This window comes from Oncorhynchus kisutch, linkage group LG8 (assembly GCF_002021735.2).
Source record: "Oncorhynchus kisutch isolate 150728-3 linkage group LG8, Okis_V2, whole genome shotgun sequence".
Lineage (NCBI taxonomy): Eukaryota > Metazoa > Chordata > Actinopteri > Salmoniformes > Salmonidae > Oncorhynchus > Oncorhynchus kisutch.
The window spans coordinates 23,594,208-23,619,293 of NC_034181.2; the positions used below are offsets into that span (position 1 = coordinate 23,594,208).

Sequence of the window (25,086 nt, forward strand, 5' to 3'; positions counted from 1 at the left end):
AGTTCAATGCCAGATACTTTTTTAGCACTAGGAAGTACCACTATGATAATGAAGATGGTTTCTCTAAGACTACTACAACAATTACATGTTCTATGCTAAATGTGTTTCAATTGTAAAAGAAAGAACAGTTAGGCTTTAAGAAATACATTTTATTCAATGAGGCAAGCCAATGCAGAGATGGCACACAAAATACTTGACATTTCACAACAATATAGTCTATTATTAAAGTTCAGTATGTTTACAGTATCATAAACAATATTTGTTTACATGTGGTTCCAAATTACATTTGATATATTCATACAAGTGTACGGAAATAGATTACTATGAAACTGTGTTTCTGTTTAAGGGGCACTTCCTTCAGTTTAAGGGGCACTTTTGTCATGACGACAAGGTGACGTTGCTCTCTACTCAAATGGCACAACAGAATCATTCAGATTGACCAAGGCACAGCATATGACAATCATTTTGTCTAACTGAGGGATGTCTCCTTTCATGTCTGGAAAAGGAGGAGGTAGTAGAGGTAGAAATGGATTCTGCTGCAGCATTGCTCATCTCCACAGTGGGAATCCGGTCCTTGATAGGTCAGCTGGTGAACCTACAGTCATAAACAAATACAAAGCACACCCGATGTTAGAATATAACTTCTTCAGGTCACTTTGTCACGCCGGCTGCCGCTCCCCCTCTCTGGCGCTCGAGGGTGCCAGGCTGCCCATTATTATGCATACATGTCACCATCATTATGCGCATAACCGCAAAGAGAAGTTTCAATAGTGCATTACCACAGAATGTTCATCTGTGAAGTGCCTGTGCTTTAATAGAGGCAACATTGAAGATTAGTGTGTGTTTGTTTGATAAGTCTGTGTTTGTTGTTTGAAACCTAATCATTGATCAGTAAAACGAGAAGTCATCCATTAGTAAATGTATTACAAGGACATCCACAGACTCACAATTAAAGCAAGTAGTTGGTACATCCATCCACAGACTCATAATGAAAGCAAGTAGTTGGTACATCCATCCACAGACTCACAATGAAAGCAAGTAGTTGGTACGTTGTAGCCATGCAGGTGCATACTGGGTAAGTAATGGTAATGGGGCTGATTGATTTCTTAGTCCATTGTCACTCCACGGTTCTCTGCTGTTTAATCTAAGAGAGGGTTTACAGCCAATCTGGGTCATTATGCAGGTTGGTTGAGTGAAATGAAACCATTGAGGGTGGGAGATGGCGGAGGTGAAAGGTTTTTCACAACTATGAAATGGGTCAAAAAGCATCCATATTAATTCAGTGAATTAAACATTAATTAAACACACTCACATAAACACACTTGAGTGTTACTGTAAATGTAAATTATGGTAACAACAATTAATACAATTAATTAATGATTAATATTTGATGTCTGTAATTTCCATGAACATGTCACACTGTACCATATGGCTCAGGGGCTCAGCGGCTCCAACATATTACCTCAAAGAATTTCACAGACCCACTTATCAGCAAGAATTTGTTTGGCTTATTTGAATATTTGCACAGCATACTACACTGCTCAAAAAAATTAAGGGAACACTTAAACAACACAATGTAACTCCAAGTCAATCACACTTCTGTGAAATCAAACTGTCCACTTAGGAAGCAACACTGATTGACAATACATTTGGAATAGACAACAGGTGGAAATTATAGCCAATTAGCAAGACACCCCCACTAAAGGAGTGGTTCTGCAGGTGGTGTCCACAGACCACTTCTCAGGTCCTATGCTTCCTGGCTGATGTTTTGGTCACTTTTGAATGCTGGCAGTGCTTTCACTCTAGTGGTAGCATGAGACGGAGTCTACAACCCACACAAGTGGCTCAGGTAGTGCAGCTCATCTAGGATGGCACATCAATGCGAGCTGTGGCAAGAAGGTTTGCTGTGTCTGTCAGCGTAGTGTCCAGAGCATGGAGGCGCTACCAGGAGACAGGCCAGTACATCAGGAGATGTGGAGGAGGCCGTAGGAGGGCAACAACCCAGCAGCAGGACCGCTACCTCCTCCTTTGTGCAAGGAGGAGCAGGAGGAGCACTGCAAGAGCCCTGCAAAATGACCTAGTGCAGGCCACAAATGTGCATGTGTCTGCTCAAACAGTCAGAAACAGACTCCATGAGGGTGGCATGAGGGCCCGACGTCCACAGGTGGGGGTTGTGCTTACAGCCCAACACCGTGCAGGACGTTTGGCATTTGCCAGAGAACACCAAGATTGGCAAATTCGCCACTGGCGCCCTGTGCTCTTCACAGATGAAAGCAGGTTCACACTGAGCACATGTGACAGACTTGACAGAGTCTGGAGACGCAGTGGGTCAGTCATAGTGTGGGTGAGGTAGCCTGACTGCCATTAGGTACCGAGATGAGATCCTCAGACCCCTTGTGAGACCATATGCTGGTGCGGTTGGCCCTGGGTTCCTCCCAATGCAAGACAATGCTAGACCTCATGTGGCTGGAGTGTGTCAGCAGTTCCTGCAAGAGGAAGGCATTGATGCTATGGACTGGCCCGCCCGTTCCCCAGACCTGAATCCAATTGAGCACATCTGGGACATCATGTCTCACTCCATCCACCAACGCCACGTTGCACCACAGACTGTCCAGGAGTTGGCGGATGCTTTAGTCCAGGTCTGGGAGGAGATCCCTCAGGAGACCATCCGCCACCTCATCAGGAGCATGCCCAGGTGTTGTAGGGAGGTCATACAGGCACGTGGAGGCCACACACACTACTGAGCCTTATTTTGACTTGTTTTAAGGACATTACATCAAAGTTGGATCAGCCTGTAGTGTGGTTTTCCACATTAATTTTGAGTGTGACTCCAAATCCAGACCTCCATGGGTTGATACATTTGATTTCCATTGATAAGTTTTGTGTGATTTTGTTGTCAGCACATTCAACTATGTAAAGAAAAAAGTATTTAATAAGAATATTTCATTCATTCAGATCTAGGATGTGTTATTTTAGTGTTTCCTTTATTTTTTGAGCAGTGTATATTAGTATAGTGCTTGTCACACTATCTCTCAAATACCTCTGCATAATGTGTGGTGAATTACAACAAATTAAAACATAAGCTGCCACAAACTGCTAGGGAAAAGATGGAAGAGTATATGCTCTGCATAGCAGCAGGCTTCTTGGGGTCATACACTTACAGCATACACTATATGTCCCCTCTGGGCACAAATGATGCGTCAGAAACGCAGCCAAACCAAAATTTTCTAATGAGAGCATTCTCAATGTGTCAGTGGAAGTCCCAAGTGAATGCAATGGGTTACATTTATGCAACCCTGTCCAACAGAAAGGTTTGAGATAGAACTTTTGACGCAATTCATCCTGACTAGGGATCCATCTATCAATCGAATTTGAGCAATGACCTTTATCCTCCTGCCTCAATTCTCTCTGCTATGCCTTATACCCACATGCACTCAGTGCATGTGGTTTGGTATGAAACTACCTTATGTTTGACATAAAGCACAGTGTAAGTCCATGCTAGCACAAATTTATGCAACTGTCGTGTCTTTGGCTTTGCCGGATTAAGTGATATGACATGCTATTCTATAAAATAATTTATCTGTAATTAATATTACCTGATTGAGCTAATCATGTAAATGTAATTAACTAGAGAGTTGGGGCACCACAAAATAATATTTATAGACCTGTTATCTTCCGAATAAACTCTTAAAGACCTAGTAATATTTTACATCAATAGCAGTCAATATTAATCGTCATTTTAATTCAGTCTCATCTGAAAGTTGTAAATTCTTGGTTATCTGCACGAACCCTGGCTAACAAGTTGAACCAGCATTACAAAATTGGGTTTAATTATTTATTTACTAAATACCAAATCACACAGAATTACACATACACATAATTAAATCATAACTTGATTACAAATTACGTCATAAAGGAAAACGTCCCTAGCGGGCGGAAACAGATATGACAGCTTGTTACACAAAAGAAAAGGGTCTGGGTTTGAGTGAAAGAGCGGGAAGACTGAGGAACAAAGGGCGAAGCTGTGCTATCGTAAATACAGTATCTTATGCATTCTAAATTACCGCCCATTTGGAAAAGGAAAATGCAATAAATATTTACTCTGCGCTTCGGTAGGTTGGTGGTAGATGGAAGACCGTGTTGCCCAACCGCGTCCTTCGTCCTTTGAAGAATGTCTCTGCTGGTAAATTGAATACGTTGTAGTTAAGCCTTTGTGTGGTAGACGGGATACTCTGTCTGTTCCTTCCTAACCCTCGTTTGCAGCTGCTGTTGCTAACTCAACGGCTAGGAGGTATCACTTCTGTAGTGAATAAGAGTTCAAAGTTCATACCATTCGCAACCAAAGCTCACACTGATGTTGGCTTCGTTCTGTAGTTATTATCTGAACCATTCTGACATCGGACCGTCGTCCTCACGTCCTCGGAACAGGAGATTATATTGTCGTCAAGGGCTTATATAGGAAGGGAGAGGAGGGCGTGTTCTGAAAAGTTTTATAGCCCATGTCCCTTCACAGGGGCGGGCACTGATTGAGCAGAGCCCTATCTTATGAAAACCCAAATATCACATTTTAGAAGCTAAAACCACATTTCATCCCATTCATGAATAATTTCATATTCAAACATTTAAATTGAACGACAATTCCATGTGAATCCGATAACTCTGGTGTAGACTTTCCACTGTAGAGTTTTGTCATCCTATCATTGATGAGAATGTCTCAGATGACAACCGAACTGACATCATATTCATTAAGTTCCACCGCATATGTTCAATTGGTCGGATTACCAGAATATAGTTAATTTCCACCCACCTTCTGATGTTCCCAGAATCTCTATGTTAACCAAGGGTTTTGCAAATGTAACATCAGTAGGGTAGAGAGAGGAAAAAGGGGGGAAGAGGTATTTATGACTGTCATAAACCTACACCCAGGCCAACGTCATGACACAACATTAGCGGTACACCTACAGTATAAAGCCCCCATCATGTCAACTATTCCTTACTAACCCCTCCAAAACAATGGTGACGTCACTGCTAGTCAAAAACAAAATTCTCCCTTAGGGAGCTGAATCATTAGTATGTCATTCAAATGCACTGAACAAAAATATAAACACAACATGTAACAATTTCAAAGATTTTACTGAGTTACAGTTCATATAAGGAAATCAGTCAATTGAAATGAATTAATTTGGCTCTTATCTATGGATTTCACAGGACTGGGAATACAGATATGAATCTGTTGGTCACAGATACCTTACAAAAAACGGGTAGGGGCGTGGATCAGAAAATCAGTCAATATCTGGTGTGACCACCATTTGCCTCATGCGGCGCAACACATCTCCTTCGCATAGAGTTGATCAGGTTGTTGATTGTGGCCTGTGGAATGTTGTCCCACTCCTCTTTAATGGCTGTGCGAAGTTTCTGGATATTGGCGGGATCTGGAACAGACTGTCGTACACGTCGATCCAGAGCATCACAAACGTGCTCAATGGGTGACATGTCTGGTGAGTATGCAGGCCATGGAAGAACTGGGACATTTTAGCTTCCAGGAATTGTGTACAGATCCATGCGACATCATGCTGAAACACGAGGTGATGGCGGCAGATGAATGGCACAACAATGGGCCATAGGATCTCGTCACGGTATTTCTGTGCCTTCAAATTGCCATTGATGAAATGCAGTTGTGTTCGTTGTCTGTAGCTTATTCCTGCTCATACCATAACCCCACAGCCACCATGGGGCACTCTGTTCACAACGTTGACATCAGCAAACTGCTCGCCCACATGACATCTGCCCAGTACAGTTGAAACAAGGATTTATCCATGGAGAGCCTACTTCTCCAGCGTGCCATTGGCCATCGAAGGTGAGCATTTGCCCACAGAGGTCAGTTACGATGCCAATTTGAAGTCAGGTCAAGACCCTGGTGAGGATGACAAGCATGCAGATGAGCTTCCCTGAGATGGTTTCTGACCGTTTGTGCAAGCATTCTTCGCTTGTGCAATCCCACAGTTTCATCAGCTGTCCGGGTGGCTGGTCTAACTTGATCCCGCAGGTGAAGAAACCAGATGTGGAGGTGCAAATCTAACTGTGGTTACACGTGGTCTGCGTTTGTGAGGCTGGTTGGACGTACTGCAAAATTCTCTAAAATGACGTTGGAGGCAGCTAATGGTAAAGAAATTAACATTCAGTTCTCTGGCAACAGCTCTGGTGGACATACCTGTATTCAGCATGCCAATTGCACGCTGCCTCAAAACTCTAGACATCTGTGGCAGTGAGTTGTGTGACAGAACTACGCATTTTAGAGTGGCCTTTGTCCCTGTCACAAGGTGCACCTGTCCACTGATCATGCTGTTTATTCAGCTTCTTGATATGCCTCACCTGAGAAATTCTCGTTAACAGGGAAAAAATAAATTTGTGCACCAAATTTGAGAGAAATAAGCTTTTTGTGCATATGGAACATTTCTGACATCTTGTATTTCAGCTCATGAAACAGGGGACCAACACTTTACATGTTGCGTTCATATTTTTGTTCAGTATACAGTTTGTATTTCGGTACGATAGCTTTCTCTGGTGGAGCTCCATGATTTCTTCAGGGTATTTTTCTGCGGCATGCAGGCAGTTGTCTGTCTGCTTGATTTCTGAGAATGATGTAAATGTTGGGTTCAGTGGAATGTTAATGGTTTGGAACATCTGTTATGTTGTGATGATCGTTATTAAGAGACTCTCATGGTGCCGGTGGCTCTGCAGTTTAAAAGACAGGAGAAGTTCATTACCATATGCTGTCCTCTCTAATGTCTTTCTGCTCTGGACAGAGTTTTCATTTAAGCTATTTCTTTCTCTCTCAAGTTGTGACTTCACTTTCCTTTTTATGCTGTCATTTTGTGTCTGGACAATAGTTTTTTTCAGGCTGTATTCAATCAATACTTTCAGCAGTGATGGATGTTTTTCTCCAGGATGACATGCATTTACTGTTTAGTTGTATGTATTACCCCTTATGCACAGGCAGACACTATTCAGGAGTAATCCAGTGTCAGGGTTTATATGTGTCACAGGAAATTTTCCAGGGACACTCATATTTATGGGCCATTCCAACACACACCCATTTATTAGGCCCCTTTTCACCTACTTCAGCAGAAAATAATGGCCCATGCAACCTAATTGCTGCATCAAGGAAAAGCACTCCTTTGTAAAAAGATAAACAAGGAGGAAGCTATAACAACAAACAGGAAATCCTGCAGATACAAATGTTTTCTCTGTCAGAGCCATTTACCATTTACCATTGTGGAAGATCAGTGATGTTGCTTTCCCTGTAACTGGCTTTGGTCTAGGGTAGATAGATATATTTATTTGACCATTTGAAACGTCTTACAGATCCGTCCCTTTTTGACAATTTTCGCCTAAAATGACATACAAAAATCTAACTGCCTGTACCTCAGGACCTGAAGCAAGAATATGCATATTCTTGATACCATTTCAAAGGAAACACTTTGAAGTTTGTGTAAATGTGTAATTAATGTAGGAGATTATAACACATTAGATCTGGTAAAAGATAATAGAAAGAAAAAAAACATGCTTTTTTATTAGATTTTTTTACCATCAACATTGAAATGCAAGAGAAAGGTGTCACAACTTCAGCCGAAGTCGGTCCCTCTCCTAGTTCGGCGGCGTTCGGCGGTCGATGTCACCGGCCTTCTAGCCATCGCCGATCCACCTTTCATTTTCCATTGGTTTTGTCTTGTCTTCCCTCACACCTGGTTTCAATTCCATCAATTACATGTTGTGTATTTAACTGTCTGTTTCCCCCATGTCCTTGTCCGGAATTGTTTCTTGTAGTGCTTGTGTATGTTATGCTAGTGGATACCGGGTTTTGTTTGACCCATTCATTTATTGTTCTGTTTACGGTGGTTTTATGTTTATTAAACGACACCGTTATAAATCAGTTTTTGCTCTCCTGCGCCTGACTTCTCTGCCGCCAGTACGCACCCTGTTACAAAAGGCCAAAATGTATTATTCCAGCTCAGGCACAATTTATATTTTGGCCACTAGATGGCATCAGTTTTGGACTGATCCAATGAACCATTGCATATATGTTCAAAATGTTGTATCAAGCCTGCCCAAATGTGCCTAATTGGTTTATTAATACATTTTCAAGTTCATAATTGTGCACTCTCCTAAAACAATAGCATGGTATTCTTTCACTTTAATAGTTACTGTAAATTATACAGTGCAGTTAGATTAACAAGAATGTAAGCTTTCTGCCTATATCAGATATGTCTATGTCCTGGGAAATGTTAATGTTTACTTACAACCTCATGCTAATCGCATTAGGCTACTATGTTAGCTTAACTGTCCCGTCAGGGTTGGGGGGGACCGATCTTGTAGAGGTTAAAACATAATACGACAACACGTGGATAATGCATTTGAAATCATCGAGGATGACACAAAAAGTTTGAAAATGTATTTCCATTGTGGTCCTTTTAAAATGGCGACTGCACTTCCTGATTTGGCCTCGTTTTGAAGATTGCTCATTAAGAATGCTAGCGGCAATGACTGAAGCTATTTGAGAGTTATCTTGGGGGTGTGATTTGATGTGGGTGTGTTATGTTCGCATATTGTGTCCTAAGGTACGGTTGTTTGTCCCTCCTGAGTCACCGTAGCAACAACATAGCCATTTCCTCAAAATAGTCACTTTCTTAAAATAGTCAGAATGATATCTAAGATAAATCAAGAAAGCTGTAATTAATTTAGACGTTTTTGCCAAGGACGTCCTAGTAACGCAATTTTACATCTAGCAAAGTGTTTGGTGCAGTATTTTTTAAGTAAAAAAATGTGCTAAAAAACTACTCATTGTGTCTGTGCACTCAGGACTGATTTCTGAGATCAATAACATGTCTGCAAGCTGTTAAACTATCGTAAATAAAGCAAAAGCTACACACTGTTTATCAGTGCCCAAAATCACTTGCTAGCTAGCAAAGTTCCAACTCTGTGTTTGTCAAGCAGCCAGGCCACAATCAGCTTATCAAGTCATTGGTGAGTGGCGACGTTTGTGCTTCACTGCCGTTTAGGTTTTTACAACTTTCTCACTTACCAGAGTGTGAGTCTGTCAGGCAGTGTTTCATAGGGAATCATGTTACAAAACAGGTCGTGGGAGGACCAAAGGCTCGCGAATGGGAAGTTACAGTTGTGATCGTCTCAATTCTCATTTTGCCCAACAAATGGGCAGACTAGAGCGATTGACACTATCAAACACATAAGGAAGTGGCCACTCCGTAAAAGGCTTAGTGCCAAGGGTCATTTCAACGTAACATTGGTGACGTGTTGTCTTATGTAAACTAAACAAGTCTGAGGCACTGTGTAATGGGCAGGTCTGTCTCACTGTCTGGAGGTTCTGGCTGCTATTTTGGGATAAAGCGCACAGCTGATTGAGCGCAATGAGCACAGCTGCTTCTCTCGTGTTAGTGGGCATTGGGCAAGTGGGCGTGATCATAGTTCATACCCAACCCTCCAGTAAGTTTTGACAAACTCACAAAACTCAGTTTTGGACGAGACTGACTTCATTACCAAAATTATCCTATTTACACTTTGTAGTAAATTCTGACACTAGATTGAATGTTTCTGACTCATACCGATGCCAGACAGGCTGTTTAAAACTAAAGAAGATGGTTTAAAAAATGTACAAACATAAACATAGAAGTCCTAGGCTACACAGTAGAGCTAGCCTACTAGGCATACTTGGGTTACACAAATAACACACAACAAAATAAAGGACAAGACGACATTGTCATAGACACAGAGCAGGATTCCCTCAGAAGATCAGTGATCACAGGCTCCTAATCTGAGTTCGATGATGGCTTGATGATGGTGATGCCAGGTGATGATGCTTGATGCAATTGGTGGGTGATTCCGTTTGCCTTCCAGCTCTGATGTTATCCTCTGCCTCTGTCTAGCCTTTGATGCCTTGTGATGGTGATGGAGTTGGTATACTGCAGGGTCACTGTCTTCTCTCTGCTGTTCTCTCCTCTAGGTGTGGCAGTGTGGGGGGAGCATGGAGGTGCTTCCCTGCGCCAGAGTGGCGCACATCGAGCGGACCAAGAAGCCATACAACAACGACATTGACTACTACGCCAAGAGGAACGCCCTGCGGGCCGCCGAGGTCTGGATGGATGAGTACAGGTCCCACGTCTACATGGCCTGGAACATCCCCATGAATGTGAGTGTAACCATAGTCTCACAGCACCTGACCTATGAAGAAACCTAGAATGGCTAGAGTCGTGGTTTTTGTATCCATAGGAAAATAATTACATTATATGACACAACAGGCATTCTATTGCTAATCTAAAGGAACCTTGCTTGAGACCTGAAGACTTGTGGTTCACAACGCAGCTGGTCACAAGAGCCTGGCTGGTCTTTCACCCCACCCATCCATGCATCCCATCCTCACCACTTGTTCATTCAGACCAGCAGCCTGTTCTGTGCCGAGCGGGGTGGGCCCCTCTAGACAGACTGCTAGGCCTCAATGGATATTCAGATTTCATTCCACTCGACCTTCAGAGCAGCTCAGTGAGATCTGAACGACGACGTCAGGCTCTGAGTGGTGGAGCGGAGTGAAGAGCTGAAACCAAATGAATGACTAATTTAATCAGTGCCACTTTCATACACATCAGTTAAGACGTAATTGCTTTCAAGGGCCTTTGAAATAGGCATGGAAAATAATAAACAGCCATTTTCAATAATAAATAAAAAGGGATTAATGGAGAATACTAATTGCCATGTCTAGTAAAGGAGTACTGCAATGATCTGAGTGGCACAGTGGGCGGTGACAATGCTTTAAAACATAGCCTGGTAGTAATTGTAATGTTTTCAGGACATTATTGTCATTAGAAACAAACTTTGGATTGTGTTTCACTCAAACAAGGCCTCCTGCACAGGGGCACATTACGGTAATGATCCCAGGGAGGCCAATTCTTCTGTTAATATGGCAGAACGGTCATTCAAAACACAGGGAGAGGCACAATGGATACAGGCAAGAGGACAGTAACTAAGACAGCACCCTATTAAACAAACTGCCTCTTCGCCCAACATTCTTCGTCCAGTGTAATTACGAACACAGTGGTACAGTGCTCTATTAACCCTCTGTCCCATGGTGCAGACTTGTTTTGTACATAATGCTATAACTAATATATCTCCCATTCCCAACACCACACACACAGGATCACATAGTCTTGTTATTGGTTAGAGAGGCTGGAGGAGAACGCAATTACTCCGGTAGGAGGGCAGGGTCTGATTCACTGTGATTACCACCATCATGTAGTCCAAACAACATCTCTCATGGAATGCATCTGTTATAGCTAATAAAAATAACAGAGGACAATGCCAGTGCTCATTATTCACAGATATTAAAATATGGCTGATACCTGTGGCTCAATGTAGTGAAGTATGCTTAAAGGTCCAGTGCAATCAAAACATGAATTGCCTGTGTTTTGTATACACTGAGAGTACAAAACACAAGAAACACCTTCCTAATATTAAGTTGCAACACCCTTTGCCCTCAGAACAGCCTTAATTTGACGGGCATGGACTACAAGGTGTCGAAAGCGTTCCACAGGGATGCTGGCCCATGTTGACTCCAATGCTTCCCACAGTTGTGTCAAGTTGGCTGAAAGTTCTTTGGGTGGTGGACCATTCTTGATACGCATGGGAAATTGTTGAGCGTGAAAAGCCCAGCAGTGTTGCAGTTCTTGACACACTCAAACCGGTGCGACTGGCAGCTACTACCAAACCTTTTCAAAGGCACCAAAAATATTCTGTCTTGCACATTCACCCTCTGAATTGCACACATACACAATCCATGTCTCAATTGACTCCAGGCTTAAAAATCCTTCTTTAACCTGTCTCCTCCCCTTCATCTACACTGATTGAAGTGGATTTAGGTGACATCAATAAGGGATCATAGCTTTCATCTGCATTCACCTGGTCAGTTTATATTATAGAAAGAACAATGTTTTGTACACTCAGTGTATATTTCCACACTATGAAGTTGGAATAATACTCAGAAATTGTGAAAATTATGATAATCCTTTTTTATTGTCAGAGATGTTTGAAAATACCTCCTGAAATTTCAGCCTGTTTTGGTGGAATGGAGTTTTGGCCTGCCTTGTTACATCACAAGACCAATAAGAAAGAGAGTTCTAAACCTCTCTGCCAATAACAGCTAGTTTTCTGTTTCCCCCTCCCCACTTAAGAAATGGCTCTTTGCTAAGAAGCTATTTATGTTTTATTTTTGGCAATTTTAATAAAACAATCACAGTAAGGTACTTAATTGTTACCCAAAAATTATTTGATATTTAAGGTTTAGAAACAGCTGCGGTCCAAACAGAAACAGGCTGCAGTACAAACACTTAAAAGACACACCCTCGTCCACTTACCTTATTCCCTTGGGGGAATCCCCGTCGCCATCTTGGAAGACGGTCCAAATGATTGGCCAAGCAAAGCCGCTTGCTTGTGTACAATTATGTTCTCTCCGGGGCCTGAAACTCCCCATAATTCAATTTGCGACGATTGTACATCCACTAAGAAAAGTCTGCAAAAATGTAAAAACAACATCAATGGAGAAGTCAACGTACAAGTGGAAGTAAAAACGAATGCAAATCATTTTGAAATTGTGCTACCTTTGCACATGACGGCACAAACACGTCTCGTAAAAAGTTGTTTTTGTTTGGTCTTCTTCTGGAAATTGTAGAAATACAACATTTTTCTTCTTCAGAAGTTCCAGCTAGGCAGGCTAACGTCAGTTAGCTAATACATTTGCTAGCTATCACACGGTAGGCATATATTAATAATTCTATGTAATATAAGTAGACATGCAATCATAATTGACTGTAGCGCATATAAAGTACCCACAAGCTACCGGTGGCTGAGGACACAATCATCGTGGGTTGAACGAGTGACAAATTTCCAGCCAAGGGTGGTCCATTTCAAAATCATTCCTTCCTCCCTCGCCACTTGCCCTGCAAGTGTATACTCGTCAGATGTCATCAGAAGTGTCCACTTCATTTGAGGGCTGAGGAGATAGGGTGTGTCTTTTCATTGTTTGGACCGCCGGCATTGAGTCTTTCTCTTAATGAGGCAGTGCATGTCTGCTGTGGAGGCCAGGGCACAGTGCAAACCTCAGAGCAGAGCAGTTATTAAGCATTCCCCACATCAATTTGGGAAGCCACCTCCATGCACAACGCTGCTCGGCGTGGCAGGGCCATGAACACTCATAATTAAGCAGCTGATTAGAATTTGCACAGCATACTGTCATGTCTAATGAAAGAACAATGATTGTCCCACATGACAGCCTCCATCCATCCATCTCTTAACCAAATACACTCTTCTTCTCTCAGGCTCCTTAACTTTTTTCTTTTTCCACCCTTCCTCCTTCCAGAAATCTTTTGAGGCCTCCATTTTTCTAATTACATGAAGAGTAGCCATATATTGCTTAGCTTAAGTCATTGTGGCCTGGTTTAATGTAATTTCTCTGTGTTTGCTGCCAGAACCCTGGGGTTGACTATGGGGACGTGTCTGAGCGGGTGGCCTTGAGGAAGAGGCTGCAGTGTCGGAGCTTCCGCTGGTACCTGGAGAATGTCTACCCAGAGATGCGCATCTACAACAACACCATCACATATGGGGAGGTGAGACATTCCCTATTCACTATCACTACTGGGTGTAGTGGAAGACCTGTACTAGGTGTAGTGGAAGACCTGTACTGGAAGACCTGTACTGGGTGTAGTGGAAGATCTGTACTGGAAGACCTGTACTGGGTGTAGTGGAAGACCTGTACTGGAAGACCTGTACTGGGTGTAGTGGAAGACCTGTACTGGAAGACCTGTACTGGGTGTAGTGGAAGACCTGTACTGGAAGACCTGTACTGGGTGTAGTGGAAGACCTGTACTGGAAGACCTGTACTGGGTGTAGTGGAAGACCTGTACTGGGTGTAGTGGAAGACCTGTACTGGGTGTAGTGGAAGACCTGCACTGGGTGTAGTGGAAGACCTGTACTGGAAGACCTGTACTGGGTGTAGTGGAAGACCGGTACTGGAAGACCTGTACTGGGTGTAGTGGAAGACCTGTACTGGAAGACCTGTACTGGGTGTAGTGGAAGACCTGTACTGGGTCTAGTGGAAGACCTGTACTGGGTGTAGTGGAAGACCTGTACTGGGTGTAGTGGAAGACCTGTACTGGAAGACCTGTACTGGGCGTAGTGGAAGACCTGTACTGGAAGACCTGTACTGGGTGTAGTGGAAGACCTGTACTGGAAGACCTGTACTGGGTGTAGTGGAAGACCTGTACTGGAAGACCTGTACTGGGTGTAGTGGAAGACCTGTACTGGGTGTAGTGGAAGACCTGTACTGGAAGACCTGTACTGGGTATAGTGGAAGACCTGTACTGGAAGACCTGTACTGGGTGTAGTGGAAGACCTGTACTGGAAGACCTGTACTGGGTGTAGTGGAAGACCTGTACTGGGTGTAGTGGAAGACCTGTACTGGGTGTAGTGGAAGACCTGTACTGGAAGACCTGTACTGGGTATAGTGGAAGACCTGTAGTGGAAGACCTGTACTGGGTGTAGTGGAAGACCTGTACTGGAAGACCTGTACTGAGTGTAGTGGAAGACCTGTACTGGAAGACCTGTACTGGGTGTAGTGGAAGACCTGTACTGGGTGTAGTGGAAGACCTGTACTGGGTGTAGTGGAAGACCTGTACTGGAAGACCTGTACTGGGTGTAGTGGAAGACCTGTACTGGAAGACCTGTACTGAGTGTAGTTTAAGACCTGTACTGGAAGACCTGTACTGGGTGTAGTGGAAGACCTGTACTGGAAGACCTGTACTGGAAGACCTGTACTGGAAGACCTGTACTGGGTATAGTGGAAGACCTGTACTGGAAGACCTGTACTGGGTATAGTGGAAGACCTGTACTGGAAGACCTGTACTGGGTATAGTGGAAGACCTGTACTGGGTGTAGTGGAAGACCTGTACTGGGTGTAGTGGAAGACCTGTACTGGAAGACCTGTACTGGGTGTACTGGAAGACCTGTACTGGAAGACCTGTACTGGGTGTAGTGGAAGACCTGTACTGGAAGACCTGTACTGGGTGTAGTGGAAGACCTGTACTGGGTGTAGTGGAAGACCTGTACTGGAAGACCTGTACTGGAAGACCTGTACTGGAAGACCTGTACTGGGTGTAGTGGAAGACCTGCACTTGGTGTAGTGGAAGACCTGTACTGGAAGACCTGTACTGGGTGTAGTGGAAGACCTGCACTTGGTGTAGTGGAAGACCTGTACTGGAAGACCTGTACTGGGTGTAGTGGAAGACCTGTACTGGGTGTAGTGGAAGACCTGCACTTGGTATAGTGGAAGACCTGTACTGGAAGACCTGTACTGGGTGTAGTGGAAGACCTGTACTGGGTGTAGTGGAAGACCTGTACTGGATTCAATTTTCACGACACAATACAAAAACAGAAGGAATGTGTGCAGCCTACTGTGTGTTTGAAGAAAGCTGACAATAACATTCTACAAAGAATAAAAACATCACATTAGTTTGCCAAGAGATCCTTAATTCATCAACCCACACATTCTTGAAATCTCCTCTTCAGTCTTCTGTTGAATTATCTTGTCTCTTGCAGTGATTGCAGAGTGTGCTTTGTTGTAAGGAATGCTTCAGTATAATAAGTAGTGTTTGTTTTAATATCACATACAGTGTTAGGCAAGATATGTTTAAATACTGTATGCACAAGCAATCTATCGTCAACAGTGTATTTCATCCCGTCTGCGCTTCAAAGATTACATGTTGAAGGGAAATTAATTCATTCACAGGGAGTCATCGAAAGGTAAAGGTATCATGTTTCCATAGCAACACGGCACAGCTACAAGATTCAATGCAATTTCCCCGTAATGAGATTTAATTAAACAGTTATTAGCTTTCGATGCCTACTTGATTGTTTTGAGCTCAACTGCACAACCCTGCACAGCAAAAAAGATTCTGACAGGATGAGAAATTGAATGCAAGAAGTCAGTCAATTCGTAATCATTGTAAAATAAAAGTCAAGCCTTTTACTTATTGATTTCAAATTCAGAGAAGGGGAAGGAAATCAGCCTTTTCAAATATATGGTTGACATATATCCGAAGTAAACTACAGATTCATCAAGCAGCACAGTTTTGGTGGCCCTGGTTCTTCTACAGTCTTGATATGAATGCTCTCTACGCCGGCGTCTTGCAAATGGATTCCTGAAAGCAGCTCCCATTTAGGTGGCACTATTTCAAATCTGCGACAAGCCACGGAACAGTTACCTTGTGTTGCCACAGCACAGCAGCTGAAGCTCATCTGTCATTGGAACTTCAGCTGCACCCCCTGCACTGACCAGACCAGCAGAGCGGAGCCTATCTGACAACACAACATGATAGATATCTTCACAGGGTGGAAATAAAGTGATACACATTCAAATCACATACCTCCACCAACACATAACTCCACTAACACACACTACCATCTGGACTAGGAGTGTAGAACATTGACGAGGTTTTCGTTGCTTACATGATCCCCTATGTTAGAATAAAATGAAATCTGTCATTACTATAGTGTGTAGATGATTTGTTTATGAGACATGGTGAGATGACAAAGTGACATTGCATTTACCAAGGGACAGATTTATTAAGAGTTACCTTTTACAGTGTTTTCTAGACAAGAGGTTCTAAAACATTATAGAAAAAGTGTTAGATAAGACTGTTATAACAACCGTTTTGAGTTTCTACCTTTTTATTTCTTTCTCGAAATAACAAATGCAAACTTTAATCTGAATCGGGAACAATAAGGTCTGTCTGTTGTGTTGCAGGTCAGAAACAGTAAGGCCAGTGGCTACTGTCTGGACCAGGGATCAGAGGACGATGACAAAGCCATCCTCTATCCCTGCCACGGGATGTCCTCACAGGTTAGCATATTTCACTCCTATTAGCTTTGATAGTTTTACAAATAATAAAGACTCTGTTCATATTTTCAAAGGTGGTTGAACGTGAATGTACCTTTTTTCTTCAACAAATAAGTGTTTAAGCATTATTCTTACATTATACCGTGTAATGCCATGGTATCTCATTATTGACAGCCAAGCAAAATAACTTCATTTTGGGGGAAAAGCTCAGACTTGTGAATATATTCTGCTAAATGTGGTTTTAAGAAGTCTAGGCACTACAAAGTCCTCCTGAAGTGGAAGTAATTCATCAGCCAGTAGATTTTTGCTTTCTTATTTGTTTGTTGTAATATTCTAATGCAGGGCCTCTAGAGCCCCCTGGAAGTTTCATTACAGAATGTTCACTAGGTGCTGACCTGTGAGTGCCAGGGCAAAAGGGGCTTTGACTATTTTTGTTGTGCACATGCAGCAAAACTAAAGCTCATGCCTGAGAAACAATCATGCAAATATTATTCATGGCTGATTTTTATTTATTTTTTTCCCCCTCCAGATGCGGAGTGACATGTTTATTATCAGTCGCATGCTGAATGTAAATAAATAGTTGAGCACTGGGTGGCTCTTTCCTCCTTCCTTCCTTCTGAGAGAGCTCAGTGCAGTCCAGTAATGTAAAGCTACATCAAGTCTTTAATCCTAACCTCAGGGGAAATAAACAAATGGAAATGAATTTTATGCCATTGTATCATTAGATTACAACGATGACTGGCACTATGCTACTACACAGGACCCAATTCAATTTTTGGAGCCGTTTAGATTTTACTGAACCTTTCCAATTCTGTATGAAAAATGTAATTGTGCTGAATCAATCTTTATTGTGCCTCTTAAAAGTCTGTCTCTGTTTCTACCATGCCTCCTGTAAGGAGATTTAAAACCAGGAGGACAATGGCACACCTTGTCCATTTGACTAATCCTAATATAGGGCATGGCAGAGGATGGAGGTTCCAGGCCCAGGGTCTCCCCACTCAACCCCCTGGCTCACCCCAGCAGGAATCTCAGCTATGTATGGTGTACATGGAGCACTGGATGTTGCTCCTTGTTTTCTATTTTCACCACTTATGTTAAGAGGCCTCTTAAGTCCCCAGCCAGGAGCTCTGTAGTAGTCATGGCCTGCATACCAAATCACACCCTTCCCCCTATATAGTACCCTAATTTTGACCAGGGCCATAGGGAATATGGTGCCATTTGGGACACAAACAGGGTGTTTCACATCAAACACAGGTATCCTGCTGTGGCTCAGCCCCCATAGGGAGAGGACATGTCCTGTCAACTGTCCAGGCTAATATACACTGAGCCTGCCTGCCTGGGCCATACATGTAACATAAGCCTGCATGGCCCCTCACAAATTACAGTAATCTCAGTGGGACATTGCAGTGCTGTCACTCCATGGTAGAGCGAGGGGCGGAGGAGGGATTACTGTAGCACGTAGTCTCCCTCAAATACTTCCTCCTATACAATAAAACATAATTTAATGTGCTCTACCCTACTGTGTTAATGAGCCAATTAGTGAACACATGATTAGCCTGACCCAAAGAGGCTCCCCCCAAACCTTACGGCGTCAAGAAAGTAATTGAGCATCAGCTTCTAATATAATGCTTTGAGAACAGGTTGATTGGCTTGGCAGAATCATTTTGTAATGTTGGCTAAGTATTTGTAATAGTAACATTTTAACTGCATTAGGAAATAAAGGCATCCACTCCGTAACGCTGTCAACACATTTTAACAGGGATTATGTCTTTGGCCTGTGCCCAGTTCTCGTTTACACTACTGATAAATCATCTTGTGATGCCATTTACTACACATTTCACGACCCGTAAACACTAGGATAGAAAATCTGTTTGAGGTATTTTGAAGGAAGAAAAAGAAGAGTGAAATGAATGAATTACAAAATAAATCACTTAATCCTTTATGATCTATTAGCCTTGCTGCCAGGCAGGAACCCACTTCCAAACAGAATTTTGCAGCAGACAGCATATAGTTTTAAAAACCTTTATTGGTATTTGAAACACTTTCTCTTGGTATTTCAATAGAAATAGTGAAAAGGCAATCAGCTACAGGATATTAACCAGGCCAAAGGTAGTAAAAGTTTATATTTTTTACTCAAACCATAGCCTCCTTCAAACAAGTGTACCTTGAAAAGTCTGGACAAGTACGTTGCAATATATTTTTCATATGTTCCAAATTGGTGTCTCTTAATCGTTAAGGTTTTTATGAGTGCAGTACTCTGCTAAAAGGGCACCCAGTCAGCTTCAGTCATAGCGACAGTACAGCCTGTTAGCCCCACATGAGCTGGCTGGTATATAGTTTTATCCAGCTCAGAGTATTTGGTTTAAGAGAGTGGTAACAGAAAATATAAACCGGCAGCTATCAGCAGCCATTCATTCAGCTGCAAGGCTCACATATTCTCCATCTAAGCCTAGTCCTCAACAGCATGGGTTCAAAAGCATTCTGTTACATTGATCACCCTCCTCTTGTTCTGGTTCATACAGTTACGTGTAGCTCCGTTACAATACCCACTCTTAGCTGGATGACTGGGAACAATGGAGAAGAGCAGCATTTCACAGTGCGTGTCAAGTGGGTTGTATTGAAGACCCCCTTATCTTTGGCATCTAATTTCTGTGAGAGGATCAGTGTAATGAATAATATATGTTAACTCTACTGTATCCTTATGTAAAAGATATGAGGCACAGACATACACTATTTCATGTACTGGATTAAACGTCTAGGGATAATATTTGGTTGCGAAAATCTTTAGCATTAATTAACTATATACTTTCTATCTGTATATAATGCCCTAGGAAAGTCACATAATAGACTTAGCTCCAAAAATATTAAGATAATTGATGTCCGCATACGGTTAATGAATTTGCTCATTGAATCAGAGTTGGATGATAAAAATACCTTCCAGTGCACTGCAATATCTATGAACTACTTGCCAATTTTGTTTTCAGCATTTACACAAATGTACAGTATTTTGGATCCATGCTTATTTTTGCTACAATCAAATGAACTGCCTGATGTTCATCTCTGTTTCAGCTTGCCCGTTACTCAACAGAGGGGCTTCTACAACTAGGACCCCTAGGGTCGACCACCTTTCTGCCTGACACCAAATGTCTCATCGACGACGGAAGAGGGCGCACGCCCAGCTTGAAAAAATGTGACTCTGTTTCGCGGGTTTCCCAGAGGCTGTGGGATTTTACACAGGTAAAAACAAAACACAAATGGATTAAAATCTAATAATTGATCAATGTTTCTTGCTTCTTTGGAATAACTGAGTCATGTAATGCATACATATAGAGGCATTGAGGTAAAATAAATGGTTCTGTATAATACGATGAGCCATGTGTTAAATGTTAGATTAAATGTGGTTGCTGCTGGTAAGGTACCTCCATTGCAGAAGACTATGCAAAATCCCACTGAGTCATAGCAAAACACATTTCCCACTTTCATTCAGTGCATTTGCATTCACAACTGGCTCATAGAAGGATAATAGCAACGTGGATTCTACTTTGAAGTGTGCCAGTACTGAGTATAATAACACTATTTGAACCATAATATCTACCATCAGGATTATAGAGAGTGATTTGAGGTTATGCAAAGTTATTTGGAAGAATGTGTTCTTTTTCAATCTCAGTGTTACTGATATGATCTTTTCCCATCTTGTTTTGCAGAATGGTCCAATCATCAGCAGGGACACTGGACGGTGCATGGAGGTGGAGATGTCCAAAGATGCCAACTTCGGCCTTCGATTGGTGGTGCAGAGGTGTTCTGGTCAAAAGTGGATGATACGGAACTGGATAAAACATCCGAAGCATTGAGGCAAGACATTTCCTCAGAGAAAAGAATACCATTTCAGTCTTGGAGGGCAAACCCATGGACAGACAGTCTGAGAGCATTCCATATGAGATAGCTATAGGCCCTGGGACTGATGAGATGAGTAGTTCACAGTTTGTGGACTCTTCTATGGACTGTGTGCACTGTGCCCTCCCCTTAGGGCATAGAGCTTTCAATTGCTGAATCTTTAGAAGAAGATGTGTTTTCAGCTGAGCTGGGGGTCAAACATGGAGAGCATACCATAGGCCTACAGCGAGCTATACAGTACTGTTTGAAATGCTTTTTTACAGAACATCCACCTATGTAGAAAATTAATAATAAGACAATGGAATGCAACTCCTAAGGGGGTTCAACACTGACAATGACAAGCAATGTGTATTTGGTATAAAGCCAATCCCAGGAATCTTTGCAGATCAAAATATGAAATTGCTTATTAGTCACCATATCAACTTGTAATTACTTCAGGCTATCATTTGGAGAATTTCTTTGGACATTTCGCTATCCTGTTAAGATATTTAATATGCTTCAAAAAGCTGTTCATCCTCCCGATGAACTGATCAGAATGCAAAGCAACTACTGTTCTCACAAATACAAAAGGATATTCATTTCCTTTTTTCTTTTTGACTGTATTGCTCGCCACTGATTATCAGAGCAATAACGTGCCTTTTCCCATCCTTATGAGTCATCTGACCAGGGAATGTCAATTCCACAAGCATGTACAAATTAGTTTAAAGTAATTCATATATAAACCAACATAAAAATGGCTAAATAATAGTAATGTTGTAAAATTGATATTAGTCCTCCAAGAACAGTTAAGATAATAAAAATGTTTGATGACCCAGGAGTACATTTTGTAAAACTGGATTCATTCAAGAATTCTAGATTATTCACAGAGCAAGGTAGTGTATATAAATGGAACATTCCAAGATTTTTAAAGATGTTCCTTACTCACAATGCTGTTCACTGCATGTCACATGGAAGCCCGGGCCTATTTTTACAGATGTAAAGACAGATGCTGGTGGTTGTTTTACACTGACAGCGAGCACAATTATCTGCCTTTGTTGTGTTTCCACTTAGTCTCCTACTGGATACTGGCCTCAACTCTCTAATCGCTAAAACCCACCCACAGGATAGCATGTCTTCAAAGTACTGAAAGCTTTCCAATTTATTATGCTCAGAAGAAAAGAAACTCTTTCCCCACTGTATTTTCTGATGCCCGGCCAACTTTGAAGATAAATAATTCTCTAAACCTTTTTGGTACCATATTTTGTGCCTCATTTCATTCTAATGAATGGTCAAAATGTAGAAGTGCAAATTACATTTTCTTGACAAGTGAATTATATTTTTTAAATCTGTTGTCACATTTGCTAGACTAAATGTCGGACCAAGGCGCAGCGGATGTTGAGTTCCAAATCATTTTAATGAAAGTGAAACTTAAGACAAAAACAAATAAACAGCAAACCGTGTCTACAGAGGTGCTAAGTGCACTAACTCAAAACAATATCCCATAAACAAAAGTGGGAAAAACAGCTACTTAACCCATTTAATCCTGAATTTTTCCCAGACATGAAAATATCCAAATCAAGTGTCATTAGTAACCCTTTGAAGTAATCAAATCATTATTTTTTGAAATTTTAATTGAAAAATAGGTGAAAAGGTGTGTTTTATGGTCAGTCACAATTGTGACCAGTGGGATAATGTCACATATGCTAAATTAACATATTTCTCCTATGCTGTTATCAAAGTTCGTATAAATCCCAACCCAGTTATTAACACATTTAAAACTCTGTCACTGGCAGTCCCAAGCATTGCTACTAGAATGGCCGGTCACATTCTAGTGTGACTATTTTACACATCAAAAACTCTTATACAACACGATATGAATACTGAGAGCAAAGACAAAAAAAACAACCATCAACATATTTCAATATTGTAACATACATTGTAACTTTAGTACAATATTAATTGAAACATTAATATTGTAACATTTGAACATGCACTTTAGTGTAACATTGTCATTGACATTTTAGTGCAACATTCACTAACAACTGAATAGCAGTCCTGTGATTCATTCCCACTGAACATAAAGGTAACATTTAGGAGAGGTAGCCTGTAGAATATGCATTCAAGTAGAGGCCTACACTAAACAAAATACAATTACACATGTATATAAAAAACACCACTGCACAATGAGTGCTTTATATATATATATATACACACATACATACACACACACACACACAGTGGGAAGAACAAGTATTTGATACTTACAAAGCATGTAGAGGTCTGTAATTTTTATCGTAGGTACACAAACTGTGAGACGGAATCTAAAACAAAAATCCAGATGATTCTTAAGTAATTCATTTGCATTTTATTGCATGACATAAGTATTTGATACATCAGAAAAGCAGAACTTAATATTTGGTACAGAAACCTTTGTTTGCAATTCAATTCAGATCATACGTTTCCTGTAGTTCTTGACCAGGTTTGCACACACTGCAGCAGGGATTTTGGCCCACTCCTCCATACAGACCTTCTCCAGATCCTTCAGGTTTCGGGGCTGTCGCTGGGAAATACGGACTTTCAGCTCCCTCCAAAGATTTTCTATTGGGTTCAGGTCTGGAGACTGGCTAGGCCACTCCAGGACCTTGAGATGCTTCTTACGGAGCCACTTCTTAGTTGCCCTGGCTGTGTGTTTCAGGTCGTTGTCAGGCTGGAAGACCCATCCACGACCCATCTTCAATGCTCTTACTGAGGGAAGGTTCTTGGCCAAGATCTCGCGATACATGGCCCCATCCATCGTCCCCTCAATACGGTGCAGTCGTCCTGTCCCCTTTGCAGAAAAGCATATCCAAAGAATGATGTTTCCACCTCCATGTTTCACGGTTGGGATGGTGTTCTTGGGGTTGTACTCATACTTCTTCTTCCTCCAAACATGGCGAGTGGAGTTTAGACCAAAAAGCTATTTTTGTCTCATCAGACCACATGACCTTCTCCCATTCCTCCTCTGGATCATCCAGATGGTCATTGACAAATGACCATCTTGAGCAGGGGAACCTTGCGTGCGCTGCAGGATTTTAATCCATGACAGCGTAGTGTGTTACTAATGGTTTTCTTTGAAACTGTGGTCCCAGCTCTCTTCAGGTCATTGACCAGGTCCTGCCGTGTAGTTCTGGGCATATCCCTCACCTTCCTCATGATCATTGATGCCCCACGAGGTGAGATCTTGCATGGAGCCCCAGACCGAGGGTGATTGACCGTCATCTTGAACTTCTTCCATTTTCTAATAATTGCACCAACAGTTGTTGCCTTCTCACCAAGCTGCTTGCCTATTGTCCTGTAGCCCATCCCAGCCTTGTGCAGGTCTACAATTGTATCCCTGATGTCCTTACACAGCTCTCTGGTCTTGGCCATTGTGGAGAGGTTGGAGTCTGTTTGAATGAGTGTGTGGACAAGTGTATTTTATACAGGTAACGAGTTCAAACAGGTGCAGTTAATCCAGGTAATGAGTGGAGAACAGGAGGGCTTCTTAAAGAAAAATGAACAGGTCTGTGAGAGCCGGAATTCTTACTGGTTGGTAGGTGATCAAATACTTATGTCATGCAATAAAATGCAAATTAATGACTTAAAAATCATACAATGGGATTTTCTGGATTTTTGTTTTCGATTCCGTCTCTCACAGTTGAAGTGTACCTATGATAAAAAATTACAGACCTCTACATGCTTTAAGTAGGAAAATCTGCAAAATCAGCAGTGTATCAAATACTTGTTCTCCCCATTGTATATGTATGTATGTATGTATGTATGTATGTATGTATGTATGTATATATATATATATATATATATCTCTCAGAGTTAGGCTTCAGACCGAAGTGCAAGATTAGTTTGTGCATCACCATTTTAAACTGTGATCAGTCAGACCTACTGTCATACAGTATGTCTTGAATCAATTGACCTTTTCCAAAAGCATTTTAGTCATTTTGTTTGTCTTTTTCGTCGACTTTTCTTTTCTCTCCTCACCCTTTATCGACTTTTCTATTTTTCTTGTCTTTTTCAGACCTTTTTCACTCGCTCTTATCTCCTTTTCTACTGTCCATGGTATATCTTGAAGCACTCAAAGTGCAGTGGCGCTTTGCATTTCTCACATGCATAGGTAGTACGTTTGTCACCATGACGACTTCTCTAGAACCGGTGCATAGTGTTGATTGGCCAGTGAGAAGCTTTATCATATCTTGCCTGATTTTCAACAGTAGCAGCCAGTAAAG

General features: G+C 41.8%; 1 protein-coding gene across 1 annotated transcript in view; it reads left to right on the forward strand.

The window, feature by feature from the left end:
* Nucleotides 1-23,093, forward strand: part of LOC109895137 (polypeptide N-acetylgalactosaminyltransferase 9-like) — a 130,930-nt gene extending 107,837 nt beyond the window's left edge. Inside the window, exons 7-11 of the mRNA XM_020488796.2 lie at nt 10,019-10,204; nt 13,530-13,667; nt 16,862-16,957; nt 20,024-20,191; nt 20,659-23,093. Of these exons, the coding sequence (XP_020344385.1) occupies nt 10,019-10,204; nt 13,530-13,667; nt 16,862-16,957; nt 20,024-20,191; nt 20,659-20,805 (735 nt within the window). The 3' untranslated portion in view covers nt 20,806-23,093. The remainder of the gene's footprint in view (nt 1-10,018; nt 10,205-13,529; nt 13,668-16,861; nt 16,958-20,023; nt 20,192-20,658) is intronic.
* Nucleotides 23,094-25,086: the final 1,993 nt, after the last annotated feature.